Here is a 14775-nt window from a genome sequence, read left to right as displayed (position 1 = left end):
ATTTATCTTTAACACATAATTTTAAATATAAGCTATTTCTGATAAATTTAATATAATTGTAAATAAGATGAACATTTTGGTGCCTTACAAATTCTTGTATTAAATTTTGTTTTATTTTAGCTTTTGCAAGTAATGTAATACAAAATTATAGTAGCTAAATTGATTTTTCTGTCTCATGTTAAAATGAAAAACTATAAATATGAGGAAAAAAAAGACACACACCAAAAGCTGTTTGAGAAGAATGGAAGTGAATAAGTTGCTTTAACCCTCAAGGGATTTGAATGTAGCATTGTGTGTTTTTCAAAAGTTTCCGTTGAAGTAACAGATGCTACTGAGGAAGTTGGGAATAGTAAGTTCATTTGTGGCTGGTTCAGTTACTTATTAGAAGTGAGAAGATCCCAGAGGGCGTTTGGTATAGTCAAGTTAGGCTCAGAAAGGATATGGCATAAATAGATGGCAGCTTTGTCCTTTGGTCTTTAATCCACTTTCAGGTACAGGCATGATTATAAAATGTGCAATTATGTTACATTGTATGTAGATCCTGAGTCTGTCACAGTTTTATTATTCAACAGTATTGATTTTTTTTTAAGTTCTCTTTTTAGTTCCTAAAAAGTTGCTTACTCCAAAAATTCTACTCTTCTTAACCATAGAAAACTGTCTTGCTAAACACTTACCGTACAGTGACAGCCCATTAAATTATGTACTAGGCTTACATGTCCCAATTCATAAGTGCTTATTCACACAAGGGCATATATGATCATCTGACCTTTTTCTTGGTAATTTCAAATTTTATTCAACGTATATGGATAAAGCAGATGTAGTCTCAGTCCATAGAGAGCTTTGACATAGCAAAGGAAATAAAATATTTATTAATACAATCCTTAATGCACTGTGCTCAGTAGCCTAAAAGGTTCAAGTAATGTGCTTTTACACTTATAATTGAGGGAAACTAAAAAAGATAGAAATGTTATTTATTTAATGTATTAAATAGATATCAGTACCTTTCATAATGAGGCAGTCATACTTTGGTGTTTGGAGGCTACAAAGATAAAAATGATGTAGTTTAAGTCCAGAATTTTACACAGTTGTGAGTGTTCTTCTTTTGAAGAAGTAACAGCTAAGACTTCGGTGGCAGCAGTTAGGATTAAGACCAAGTCCCAGTACCAAATGAATGAATTGGGGGCGCTTTCAGAGGTTCTGAGGATACACGTATAAGCATACCTTCAGAGAGTAGCAGGACATTGGGGAAGTTATTGGATACAGTTGAAATAGTGGGACCAGGTTTCAACATTTGCCCTTTGGCAGCAAGGGACCTTTCCAAAATGTATTCAGATTTCTGTTTTATTCCAGTAATTGAGTTTGTCATAATGAAGAGTTAGAAGTTACCTTAATAATCAGTCTCAGAATTTAAGTGGCCCTGAGCTAAAGTAGTTGTATTAAGGCTGTTTTGAATAGAGAACTTATAGGACTTGGTGAGTAATTTTATGGCAGATAAGAGGAAAGATTTGAGGGTTTCTGATTTGGTAAACAGACTGGTATAAGTTGTTGAAGTAGACGATATCAGGAGGAAAACTAGGGAGCTTTTTGTTTCACAGTTCTGGATGTTTGTTTGTTTACAGTACTGAGGATTGAACTCAGTCTTGTGCATGCTTGGCAAGCACTGTATCACTGAGTTATCACAAATGAGGATAAAATGTAGAATTATGAGCTTGAATTACCTGTGAGTGTCCATTCCTAGTCTTTCGTAGATAATTGGACTGTATAAGGAACTCAAGAAATGGCCTGGCCTAGAACACATTTGGTAGTTTTCCTTGTAGCCTTGTATGATATAAACTTGGAGAAAGAATACAAAGACTGGCACATGCCAAGATGAAGGAAAAGACACCACAAAGACAAGAGCTAGAAAAGTGAGAAACATATTGAATATTAATCTATTTATATTAACTTTGAGAACCTGAGAGTTAAAGTATATTTGGAGCTTACAATTATGGGGGTAAGATTGAGCTAGATGGAAAATTGGTCAAAGAGTAGTGATGTTGGAAATCAAGGGACTAACAGCAGAAGTACAGAGATGGGAAAACACTAAGAGCATTGGTTACAGATAGGAGCTCTGCATTCAGAATATTAGGAGTACAAATAGGGACTATGAGCAGCAATAATGGTCCAATTTTAACCTGCCTGCCCTGAAGGACTGTACCCTTGAACTATGGACCTAAATGAGCCCTTTCCCCCTTAAGTTGCTGTATTAGTTACTTTTCTGTTGCTGTGATAGAAACACCATGACCAAGGGAAGTTATAAAAGGATGAGTTTATTTATCTTACAGTTCCAAAAGGGCAAGAGTTGGTCCATCATGATGGGGAGGCATGGTGGCAGAAGTAGCTGGAGGAGGAATGGAAGCTAAGCTCTCATATCTTAAAGCCGGCACAGGAAGCAAGAGGGACTTGAGATCTGGCAAGGCTTAAGAACTCTCTAAGCCGCCCCCAGTGACATGCTTCTCCAGCATGGCCACACTTTCTAAGACCTCCAAAATACCACCATCAACTGGGGACAGAAGTTCCAAATACTTGGAGCCTGTGGGGGACATTCTCATTCAAACCACCACAGTTGTTTTTGTCAGTCTTTTATCACACCAAAAAGAAAAGTCACTAAGACAAGCTCCAAAACAATACCTTTCTTCAAAAAAAATCAAGATATTGATTCAGTCATCCTTCTGTTTTAAAGAGAGGCCAGTGCTGTAGCTCAGTTGTGATGCACACCTATAATCCTAGCATCCAAGAGAATGAGGCAGAAGGATGAAAAAGAAAATTGTACTTGGTATTATTAAAACTTGAAAACAACTCTGTGGATATTAAATTCAAGTTCATTAGATGCTGAGAAAATTTTAATACATACCTTTTGATGGAACCATGAATTTTATAATTTCAGGTGTTACCAAAAAAAAATGTCAGATATCTGTGACTTCCTTATAGGAAGGAATTAAATATAGGCTCCTGGAAAAGATTTCTTTATTCCTGGTACCTGTACTGCAAATAATCTATTGTATATGCTGAATTGATTACTAATAGTCTTTATTAATCTTTGAAATAATTTTACCAGCTCTTACATTCTGTCAGATTGTTTTAAGAAATGATAGCCCATTCTGTAAATGCCCGTAGCTGTTCTTTGAGCAAAGGAATGATCCACCATTCCAACAGAACAGAATGTAGGAAGACTGGGATCTTTTGAAAACCAAATACAAAATTATCTGTAAGTGACTAGATTAGCACTGTATTTCATGGTAAGCACTTGTCACACACCCCATACTAGAAAACACCTATAATTAAACAGTAAACATTTATACAACCATAATATATGGAGTTGTTCTGATGACCAAGTGTCTGTTTAAAACAATGGGCGTGGTGGCACACACCTTTAATCACAGCACTCTGGAGGCAGAGTCAGGTGGATCTCTGTGAGTTCAAGTCCAGCCTGGTCTTCATAGTGAGTTCCAGGACAGCTGGGGCTACAGGGAGACCCTGTCTCAAAAAGACCAAAAAAAAAAAAAAAATTATAGACTCAGAGCTGGAAAGATGGCTCAACTGTTAAGATCACTGACTGCTCTTGCAGAGGACCCGGGTTCAATTCCCCACACCCACATGGTAGCTGCGAACTGTCCTTAACTCCAGTTCCAGGGGAATCCGAAGCCCTGTTCTGACCTCCAAGGCAGTGCATGACACAGGTGTGCTCACATACATACATGCAATACACCCATACATATAAAATAAAAATAATAAATAAAATACAAAAACAATTACAGACTCAACCATATAAATATATTTATCATAACTACCAGGCAGTAATTCATGAGGGAGAGGGGTTGTTAATTATAAAGATAGAATAGCTGGGTTTGGTGGTACATGCCTTTAATCCCAGCACTTGGGAGGCAGAGGGAGGCGAATCTCTGTGAGTTTGAGCTCCAGGATAGCTGGGGCTACAAAAAAAGGAGAAGGAGACGATCCATAAATGGGGAAAATTAGTAAAATATAGACTTAAACTAACTGTAAAGTTATGGATTCACTTTTCTTTGGGGCTTAATTTTTTGCTTTAATGAGGGAAAATTGTCCTGGATATTGCATAGTACTAAAAAGCAGTCTGTACTGTATTTGACCAGCTCTGCCATCAACATTACTACTCTAGCGAAAAAGAGTCCTGGGGATCTGTTTGTTAGAGATGCCACAGAGTTAGGTAGTCAGGACTTTAAAGTGACTGAAGATATGGAAGATTTCCTATTTGAAAGATGAGATTCAATATTGATAAAGTCTTTGTGTGACAAGTAATAAGTCTCAGTTATATTGCTTGTGCCTTTATTTACTTTTTTTTTTTTTTTTTTTTTTTTTTTTTTTTTTTTTGAGGCAGGGTCTCCCTGTAGCCCCAGCTGGCCTGGAACTCACTGCCTCCTGAATGCTGGGATTACAGGCGTGCACCACCACACCTAGCAAACCTTAACTTTTTTTTTTCCTCCATTAATGTGTATGTGTATATTGCCTGCATGTAGGTAAGTGCACCTGTGTTGCGCATTGCCCACAGAGGCTATCAGTTCCCCTGGAACTGGAGTTACAGACAGCTGTTAGCTGCCATGTGGGTGCTGAGATACGAACCCAGGTCTTCTGCAAGAACAGCCAGTGTTCTTAACCACTGAGCCCATCTCTCCAGCCCCGCCTTTACTTTTTTTAAGTGTTCCCATCATTATTAAAATCTTTTCTGAAGCTTGACATAATGGCCCACACCTTTAATCCTAGCACTTAGGAGACAGAGCAGGCAGATCTCTGTGAGTTCCAGGCCAGCCTAGTCTCCATAGCGAGTTCCAGGCCAGCTGGGGCTACAGGGAAACCTTACCAAAAAACAAAACAGAGCCAGGCATGGTGGCGCACGCCTTTAGTCCCAGCAGAGGCAGAGGCAGGTGTATCTTTGTGAGTTCAAGGCCAGCCTGGTCTACATAGTGAGTTCCAGGACAACTGGGGCTACAAGGAGACCCTATCTCAAAAAGACAAAAAAAAAAAAATCCTCTGAGATTTCTGATTCACCTGTATTGTGTTAACAAACTCGTGACAAGAAATGATATTAGCAGACAAGGACTTTACAGTGGTTATAAATATATACAGAGACTTGAAAGATGAATTATGATAAAAAGAGAAATGTAAGATTTTTTTAAAAGCCAAGTGAAGTGTTTGAGCAGAAATACAATTTCTGAAATAAAAGAATAAAATGAAATTTAATGCATGGGGTTAACTACAGTTCAGTTGAAGCATTAAATAGGCAGTACCAAGCCCATGATTCGTGAGAGGATGGAAACACATGAGGTAAGCCCTACCATAAACCTGTCTTCCTGCCTGAAAAGCTTAAGAATCTGGATGCCAGGAGAGGGAACCCAAGTGGAGCATGGCAGTCCCTCTGACATGAAAAGACAGAGATCAGAGTTTGGAGCAAGCAAGGAGACTGAAATTTGTGAGGCAGAGTATAGGAATAGAGGGGACATTACTCCAGAAATCTGCCTAAGGATACCTTTGAATATCACCAGTGCCTGTCTTCACACGCACACTGTGCAAAAACTGAACTATAAGCTCAACAAGTCCTAAGTTATTCTTAGCCAAAGTGGAGAGATATCCAGGGCATTCACAGCACCTATATCTTAGTAGTAAGGATAAATTATCCCTAAAGTAAAGGCTATGTTGGACCAGACTTAACAAAGCTTATAAAAAGTCCCCAGAGTGGGGCTAGAGAGATGGCTCAGCAGTTAAGAACACTGACTGCTCTTGGAGAAGACCCAGGTTTGGTTCCCAGCATGCACATGGCAGCTAACAACTGTCTGTAACTCCAGTTCCAGAGGATCTGACACCCTTTTCTGATCTCTGTGGGCACTGCAGAATACGGATGCACTTAACACACATGCAGGCAATACACCCATACACATAAAAATAATAAAATGTTTTTAAAAGTCCCCAGAGGCTCCAGCTGAACCAGAAGTTATTTAACTGCCTATTTAAAGAGAGTAAACCAACTACAAAGTAAGATAACAAAATCCAGACCTTCAACAGTAACTAACAACCCTCCCCTAATTATTAGACATTTAAAGAAACAGGAAAATGTGGGTTAGACTTACACCAGTAAAAAAAAAGCAGCCAAATGCAATAAACATAGAAATGGCAGATCAGGGACTTCAAGATACTGTGTTGAAAATACACACTTCTGTTGTGTATTGAAAATTAAAGGAAAATATAAGAGCAATGGTAGGAAAAGAAAAAGCATGTTCTCATGGTAGCTTCAGCTGCCTCCTGTAGGCTGTCAAGAGTCAGTCAAGGAATCAGGATGGGCCTCATTGCCCACCCTCCCTACTGAAATGTGGGCTACTGATGCGGATTCTGAGGGACAGGAAGCATTTCTCTTCATTTGTATACCCACTGATGAGCCTACCATTATATGCGTCCAAACCCATGGTCACACAGATGGCCATGCTTAAACACAGTAGGTCACAAAGAAAAAAAGATACAAATGTGGAAAACAGACTTGTAGGAAGTAAGGGGACTTGTCAGAAAGGAAGGGAGAGAAGAGTAGAAAGGGTAACAGTAATCAGGATGTACTACATACATGTATAAAGTTGCCAGAGAACAAATTTAATAAAAATTACAATAAAAATCAGATGTGGTGGCACATGGGCAGATGTGAGATCCAGGCCAGCTCGGACCACATAGTGAGACCCTGTTTCAAAAACTTCAAGGCCAACCTGGCCTACATAGTGAATTCTAGGCCGCTGGGCCTACAGGGAGACCCTGTCTCAAAAAAAAAAAAAAAAAAAAAAAAAAAAAAGCAAACAAATAGAAATAATATTGAGGATGAAATTTATTTATTTTATCTTACCAATTGTTTTATGTGTATGCATGTATTGCCTGCATGTAAATAAGTGCACCCATGTTGTACAATACCCCCGGAGGTCAGAAGGAGCTGTCAGATCCCCTGGGACTAGAGTTATGGACAGTTGTACAGTTGTTAGCTGCCATGTGGGTGCTGGGAACCCGGGTCTTCTGCAAGAACAGCCAGTGTTCTTAACTGCTGAGCCATCTCTCCAGCCCCAAGGATGAAATTTGTATTCAGTGAACTGAAGTATAAATAAGATAAAAAGAAGGAGTGTATTTTTTTTAATCTAAAGGGATCTATACTGAAGAAATTGATTTTTTTTTTTTTTTTTTTTTAAGACAGGGTCTCCCTATAGCCCCAGCTGTCCTGGAACTCACTATGTAGATCCGCCTGCCTCCGCCTCCCAAATGCTAGGATTAAAGGGGTGGGCCACCACACCCGACTGAATTTATTTTTAGAAACTTTACTACAAGTAAAATAACTGACCCACAAGAAAAGCCTTAACCCAGATAACTAGTAAATTCTATTGCATATTTAAGGAAGAAATAACATCAGGTAGCCCCAGCTGGCCTAGAACTCACTGTGTAGACCAGGCTGGCCTTGAATCACAGAGATCCGCCTGCCTCTGCCTCCAGAGTGCCTGGCCTCTCAGTTTTTTCAACCACTACCAAACAACACAAAAATGCTGTAAGGAAACTGTACTCAATAGTCCTATGTGAGTTACTTTTACATCACTGATTAATAGAAAGAACCTAGAAAAAATTATTTTGGCTCATGGTTTTCAGGTATTTCAGCCCATTCTAGTGCAGCTACGTGACAGAGTAGCTCTGTCCCTGATGGTAGGACTGTGAGGGAGTGGCTCTTCAACTATAACTTTGAAAGACCTTCCCCAGGGATCCACTTCTGTTAGCCTGGCTCCACCTCCTAAAAGCCCTGCCGCCTCCCAAATAGTGCCACTATCTGGGTTCTGAGCATGTAAAATGTGAGCCTCCAGGGGTCATTTTAAATCCAAGCCACAATTCTTTATGAACACAGATACACATTTCTTAGTAAGATACTAGCAGGTCTGATTCTGCAATATATTTTTTAAAGATAATACTAGATATTAACTCAATCCCAGAATATAAGGTCAGCTTGACATTGGAAACCAAACACTATTACTGTTCAGAATGAAATAGGAAGAATCATAGACATCTCAACTGATAGAAAAAGGGTATTAGATAAAACTCACTACTTATTCATAGTAAAAACTTAACTTTGGAGGAGGAGTGGGTTGGTCTTTTTGAAACAGTGTCTCCCTACAGCCCCAGCTGGCCTGGAACTCACTACATGGACCAGGCTAGCCTTGAACTCACAGAGATCTGCCAACCTCTGCCTCCTGAGTGCTGGGATTAAAGGCATGCACCACTACCCGGAGCCTAGAAAGAAAGTTCTTTAGCTGTGAAATAGCCACAGAAAGCAATATACTGAATGGTTACAGATGGTGTATTTTTTTTCCTAAGTTTGGGAACTGGACAAAGATTTTCTGTCACCACTTATATTGAACACCATATGGTAGAAAGTCTATACAAAATAAAGACAAAAGAAAAATAAAATTATATGAATTGAAAGGGAGGAAGCAAGGATTGACAAAATGGCTCAGCACTTACTGCCAAGCCTGACAGCCTGAGTTCAATCCCCCGGAACGCACATGGTGGAAGGACAGAATCATCTCTGACAAGTTGTCCCCTGACCTCCACACGTAGGCATGTACATGCACACACAAATATTTTTATGATTTTTTTTTTTTAATTTAAGAAAGGACATAGTTGTGGCCTGGAGAGATGGCTCAGAGGTTAAGAACACTGGCTGCTCATGCAGAGGACCTGAGTGTGCAGTTCCTAGCACTTGCATGACTACTAACAACCATGACACCTTCTTCTGGCTTCTGCAGGCATTACATGCCTGTGGTGCACTTACATGTAAGCAGGACACTCATACACATAAAATAAAAATAACTCAAAGAAATTTTAAAGAAAGAAAATTAAATGGGTATGATGGTACACACCTTTAATCCCAGCAGATGCAGGCAGATCTCTGAGACTAAGGCCAGCCTGGTCTACATAGCTAGTTCCAGGCCTGCTAGGTCTACAGGGAGACCCTGTCTAAAAGATGGGGAAGCGGGGGGGGCACGCAGAAACAAAATTGGCAGGCACATACAATACAAACTTCTAAAACTCTTGAGCATTACAAATTTCCACAAAGTAATATGAATATGTCAGTTATATTTTATAAACATAGTCAAAAATTGGGAAAGCATTACCATGAAAGCTTAAAGACCAAAATAAATTTAAGATCCGTTATCATTTTCATTTATGAGGCGATAGTATTATAAAAACATCTTTTCACCTGGGCTGTAAATTCAATATAATACCAATCAAAGTCCCAGCAGAACAGGTTTTACAGAAACTGACGTGTTTATTCTAAAATTTATACCCAAAATCAGAGGGCCTAGAATAGCCAAAGCAGTCTTGAAAAGAATGAAACAGATTATGTGTGTCTGTATGTTATGTGCATACACTTGTCCCTGTATTTAATTTTTTAAGGAAAAAATTAAATCAGCTTTGCGGGGTTAGGAATATGGCATAATCAGTAAGGTGCTTGCTGTACAAACTCAAGAACCTGAGTTTAATCCCCAGCACCCAAGCAGAAACCCAGGTGCAGCACACACCTGTAATTCCAGCATTGGGGATGTGGAGACAAGTAGATTCCAGCATGTCCTTGGCCAATTACTCTAGCCAAATTGGTGATCCCCCAGTTCAGTGAGAGACCCTGTCTCAAAAAAAAAATGTGAGAGCAATTGAGGAAAACACCTTGTTGACATCTGACCTCATGCGTGTTTGTGTGTGTTCACCACACCAAAAAAGAAAAAATTAAATCACCTTTGTAATTAAAGTAATTTCAAGGGTCATTTTAAATTTCAGTGACTGTCACTATAAAGGCAGCTTTGAGAATTATAGCCAGCATGCTCCTTATCTGGATCTTTTGAGTGAAAGAATAATAACATGGTGGGATGAAGGAATAGAAGCTGCTGCTTCTTAATGTATTCTCCACACTCAGTACATGGATGCAGCTTCCAAATTCCACAGAGAAAAGAATCATCAGCACAGCAGCTCTGCTTTCCTATGGATTGGTCTTTTTGTAAAGCAGCCTCATGATTTTCTTAGTACAAGTATTTTATTTTAAAATATATTTCTAGACACCCCTGGTTGGCCTGGAAAAATGTAGATTATTTCATGTCTCTTCAAAATTCCTTTCAAATAAACGAGTCAAACTTGATTGTGTTTTTGAGATGGACGAAAGTAGCAAGGTTGGAAAGAGGAGGAAATCTTAACTTTGCTTTCAGTCCTTTGTTGACAGCTTAGCTTCTGCCTTAGTCATAGGTCCCTTCGTTTTTGTCCATGGAGGCACCCAAGGAATAGGAGCCTTTTGCAGATTTGGAAAAGGATAGTGCAAAAGAAATAGCTGTTACAGAAAAATGTTGTAGTGCCCCAGTCCTCCAGTTTTACAGTTGTATTTTTAGATTAATAATTAATGGTTTATGAATATTGTTTTGTTTGAGACAGGGTCTCACTATGTGGCTTTGGGTAGCCTGAGCTCACTATGTAAACTGTGTATTCACTGTGTAGACTGAGCTGGCCTTGAACTTGCAGCAATCTGATTCCTGCTTTTGCTTCATAAGTGCTGGAATTAGAAGCCTGATCACCATGCCTAGCACTTTCTGGATATTTGACCTCCTGTTTTGCTCGTTTATATCATTTTTGATGTTATAAAAACCAGTGCAAAATTACTAACTCTAATAAGAAGTGAACTAGTTTTCAAGGTCCAGTGTTTAAAAATGTTATAGTGGGATCCAGCTAGATAGCTCAACAGGTAAAGATGCTTGCCCACCCACAAAAATTTTTTGATGTCGTAGTGAAGATCACCTGGAATGGAAAGCTGGTAGACACAATTAATTCTGATGTTGGCATGAAAACCTTTTACTCTACCAACTTAGGTCTGAATGAAGGCCCTCTTGAGTTAACTGCCCATGGAGAGATGAACTGGAAAAAACATGTTTATGCAACACTGCTGAGAACACACAGTAATGACTAACTTGAAGAGTTTAAAGGGCTTTAATGGTAATTGTTTTATACACTAACTTAATAAAAAGATGAAAAGGTTAAAAAACAGAAGATTTTACTGAGACTTATTCACAAAAAAGTTTTTGGAATATCCTCGTGTCCAGCGTCAGGAGACCTAAAAGGGTAGGAAGAATGACTCCCTACCCTCCAAGTAAAACTTTGCTTTGGTCAGATAAATTTCTTTCAGTGTCTGCTCTTAGGTGTTTGACCCTTTCACTTATGTTCTTGCTACTAGGTTCTTTTGGACCTAGTCCAAAAGCATCTGTTTTTGTATGTAGCTTAATGACTTTCAAAGCATTTTCATGTATTTCACTTACTTTTCAAAGGACTTTTTAGGTAGACAGGACAAATGCTAGAAATACTATTATCCCCATTTCACAGGTAAAGAAAATGAGGCTCAGAGTGGTTAACTATTGAAAGCCACACAGCTGATAAGAGAGCTAAATTAAAGAGTTTAAGTAGGGGTGCTGAAGAGGTGCCTAGGTGGGTAAAAGCACTTGCTGCACAAGCATGAGGACATGGTTCAAATCCCCAGTGCCTATGTAAAGTGGGGCGTGGCCACACATGTACCTATAGCCTCAGCATTATGGGAGCAGAGATGGGAGGATTGTTGGGTCTTACTGGCTGCTGACCTAGTCCAAAAATGTCAAGCTCCAGGTTCAGTGAGAGACCCTGATTTAATGTAGTAAGACAGAGACTTTCAGAGCAGATACCTAACATCCTCTTCTCCCCTCTGAACATCCACACTCATGTGCACACATAAACACATGCACACACAAAAGAAAAAACAGAGTTTAAGGGTTCACATGTACCTCCAGTAGTGTAGTACTTGTCTGGCATGCACAAAACTTTGAATTTAATTCCTAGTACCACAGAAATTAATAATAAAATTTAGAGACTGGAGAGATGACTCAGCAGTTAAAAGCACTTGTTGCTCTGGCAGAGAACTAGAGTTCAGTGCCCAGCGCCAACATAAGGCAGCTCACACCATCTGTAACTCCAGTTCCGGGAACCCTCTACCCTCTCTCTTCTAGCTTCCATAGGCACCTGTACTCGTATGCACAGACACACACATACACATAATTTTTAATCAATAGATAACTATAAAATATAAAATTTTAAACTTATAAGGAATTTAGTTTTTCTTCCCTTACATTTAGAGTCCAATTTGAGTACTATCAAATTGAATAATCTATTGTCAATAAGTGCTTTAAAAGGCACTAAGACTGAGTAACATTTGTTTGTTTTGTAGGAGAAGATGATGTAAACTGGTTCATCAGTGACAAGGATATCGAGGTAAAGCCAATTTTTTTAAAAAATTCTGGTTAATATTTTCCTTTGATTCATAGATTCTTTTTGTTTCATTGCAATAACTTTTGCAAGAGTAGCAAGCTTTTTCAAAAATTCTATGGCTCCCTACAGGTTATAAGAGAAAATTTGTTTTAATATGTACATGATTTAACTTTTCAGAAATTTCACTCAACTTTTTTTTGTCAGCTGATTAACAGCTATAATGATTTAATCCCCTCTCCCTTTCTGCTGTTTCTCTGCCATGATGATTCCTGTTAGTTCAGAAGGCCTAGTACTAAGCTCAGCACCGGAAATAACTGTTTCTTCAGTATAAGGAAATGGCTAGTCTATATTTAGAATATGGCAGGTGTTTGTCCATTATTAGCCTTATTGTGGCAGATACTAAAAAAAAAGAAGAAGAATTTTTCAACTTGATAGTCAAGTTTTAAGATCTAACTAGATTGGAGATAATTGGCTTAACCAGCTCAAGAGATTGACAGGTTAAAAAAAGTAAAGCTTTTTCAAAACTGAAATTTATTTTATTTATTTATGTATTTTTCTTTTTTTGAGACAGGGTCTCCTACATAGCCCAAGCTGGCCTCGAACTCGTGATCCTCCTGCCCCAGCCTCCCAAGTGTTGGGATTATAGGCGTGAGTCACCATGCCCGGCTTTAAAGAAGGAATTCTGCCAAACAAGATAAGAGCATGGTTGGAATTTACAATATTCCTCTTTAGGTATTCAATATGATGTGCTTTGCTAATATTCTCTCGTAGATATTAGAATTGGACTAGAATATGAGTCAGCTAGAATTGGGTCACTGTGTAGCAGAATGTATCTTTACAGAACTGTAGTGTGGAATTTGAGAGACGGCTCAGTGGCTAATTACACTGGTTGCTCTTCCAGAGGACCTGGGTTCAATTCCCAGCACCCACATGGCAAGCAACGACCACCTGTAACTCCAGTTCCAAGGGATCATATACCCTCTTCTGGCCTCTGCAGCCATTGCATGCATGTGGTGGGCTTACATGCAGGCAAAATACTCAAATACATAAACTAAAAACAATAAATTGAAAGAAAGACTGTAGTAGAAGAGTTTTACCTCAGACTCATATAGAAATTATAATGTAGTCTTAAAGGCAATAGCAGTAACTTCTTTTTCAAAAGAAGGGATGTATTTGGTAGCTCTGTGGTTTTATAATATTCTAAAATACAAAATCACAAAAGCACTATTCCTAACTAAAACTTAAAACAAGCCTCCCATTCACAAGTATATAGTGTGAATTTAGATACAGAAGTTAGCAGTGACCAGACCTGAACCCTAAGTGGAGAACAAATAGAGGAAGTCACGTGGGTGAGTGCAAAGAAGCACAGCTGACCTTATGCCACTTATTTTAATAAGAGGGGTTCTCTGCTGCTGGGTGTGGAATCGACAGTTAGTTCTTTTACCTTACCGAAGCAATAGAACTGACTTAAAATTGTTTTCTTACTCACTGATAGTTTTCTATGCAAGAAAGAATAGGTAGGTTTCATTAAACTAAATGAAATACATTTTTTAAAATTCTTTATTTTTCCCCCACCCTTAGGCCAAGATAGGTAATAACAGATCATCTGGAAGATGGACCAACCGATATTATTCAGCCAACAAAAATGTCACATGCAGGAATTGTGACAGACGTGGCCATTTGTCAAAAAACTGCCCCTTACCACAAGTACGTGAGATACGTGACACTTCTTTCCTTGTTAGAGTCAAATTCTTGGGGCTAAAACCTTAGAATTCAACTCTTCTTGTCAAAGTGTGTCAAATTTCAGGTAGGTTTTAAGCCTGGCACAGGGGAAAGAGCAGTAGGTATAGCATCAGATAAAGCTGGATTCAGTTTCAGCTTCCTGTGACTAGCTGTATAACCAGGTTCAAATCACTATTCTGTGCTCAGTTTTCTTGTCTGTAAGATGAGAAGAGGGAGTAAGGCAATTCCTTTCACTTCTAACTCTTCTGCTCTTTAGACAGCATATTTCATTGTGGGATAATTTTCACTGTTAGAGATTTATAATTCTTTTTTTTTTTTTTTTTTTGGTTTTTTTGAGAAAGGGTTCTCTCTTTAGCCCTCGCTGCCCGGGACCTCATTATGTAGACCAGGCTGTCCTTGAACTCATAGAGATCTGCCTACCTCTGCCACCCGAGTGCTGGGATTAAAGGCATGCACCACCACGCCCAGTGAGATTTATAATTCTTATCATTTGTAAGTGTTACTAGTGTAAATTATGTTACATATATCAACCTTTGGAACAGCACAGAACTGAAAGCTCTTAGACATTGCCTGGCATACAGTAAGCTCTAAACACATTCCTTCCATTGCCTACTGCGTCTTGTAAATGGCTGTCAAATCGTTGAGACAGTACTTATGTTTCTCTTTGTTTTTGCTTCTACAGAC

The 14775-nt window shown here is 38.8% G+C and overlaps 1 protein-coding gene across 3 annotated transcripts in view; it reads left to right on the top strand.

Moving 5' to 3' along the window:
* Positions 1-14775, top strand: part of Zcchc7 (zinc finger CCHC-type containing 7) — a 226192-nt gene that overhangs the window by 160741 nt on the left and 50676 nt on the right. For all 3 annotated transcript variants that reach the window (XM_008847690.3, XM_008847691.3, XM_029570751.1), the window contains exons 3-4: positions 12308-12351; positions 13930-14055. In XM_008847690.3, the coding sequence (XP_008845912.1) occupies positions 12308-12351; positions 13930-14055 (170 nt within the window). The remainder of the gene's footprint in view (positions 1-12307; positions 12352-13929; positions 14056-14775) is intronic.

This window comes from Nannospalax galili, unplaced genomic scaffold, assembly GCF_000622305.1.
Source record: "Nannospalax galili isolate Female #2095 unplaced genomic scaffold, S.galili_v1.0 scaffold263, whole genome shotgun sequence".
Classification (NCBI taxonomy): domain Eukaryota; kingdom Metazoa; phylum Chordata; class Mammalia; order Rodentia; family Spalacidae; genus Nannospalax; species Nannospalax galili.
Note: the sequence above shows the minus strand (reverse complement) of the source record. Positions and strands in the feature narration are given on the sequence as shown.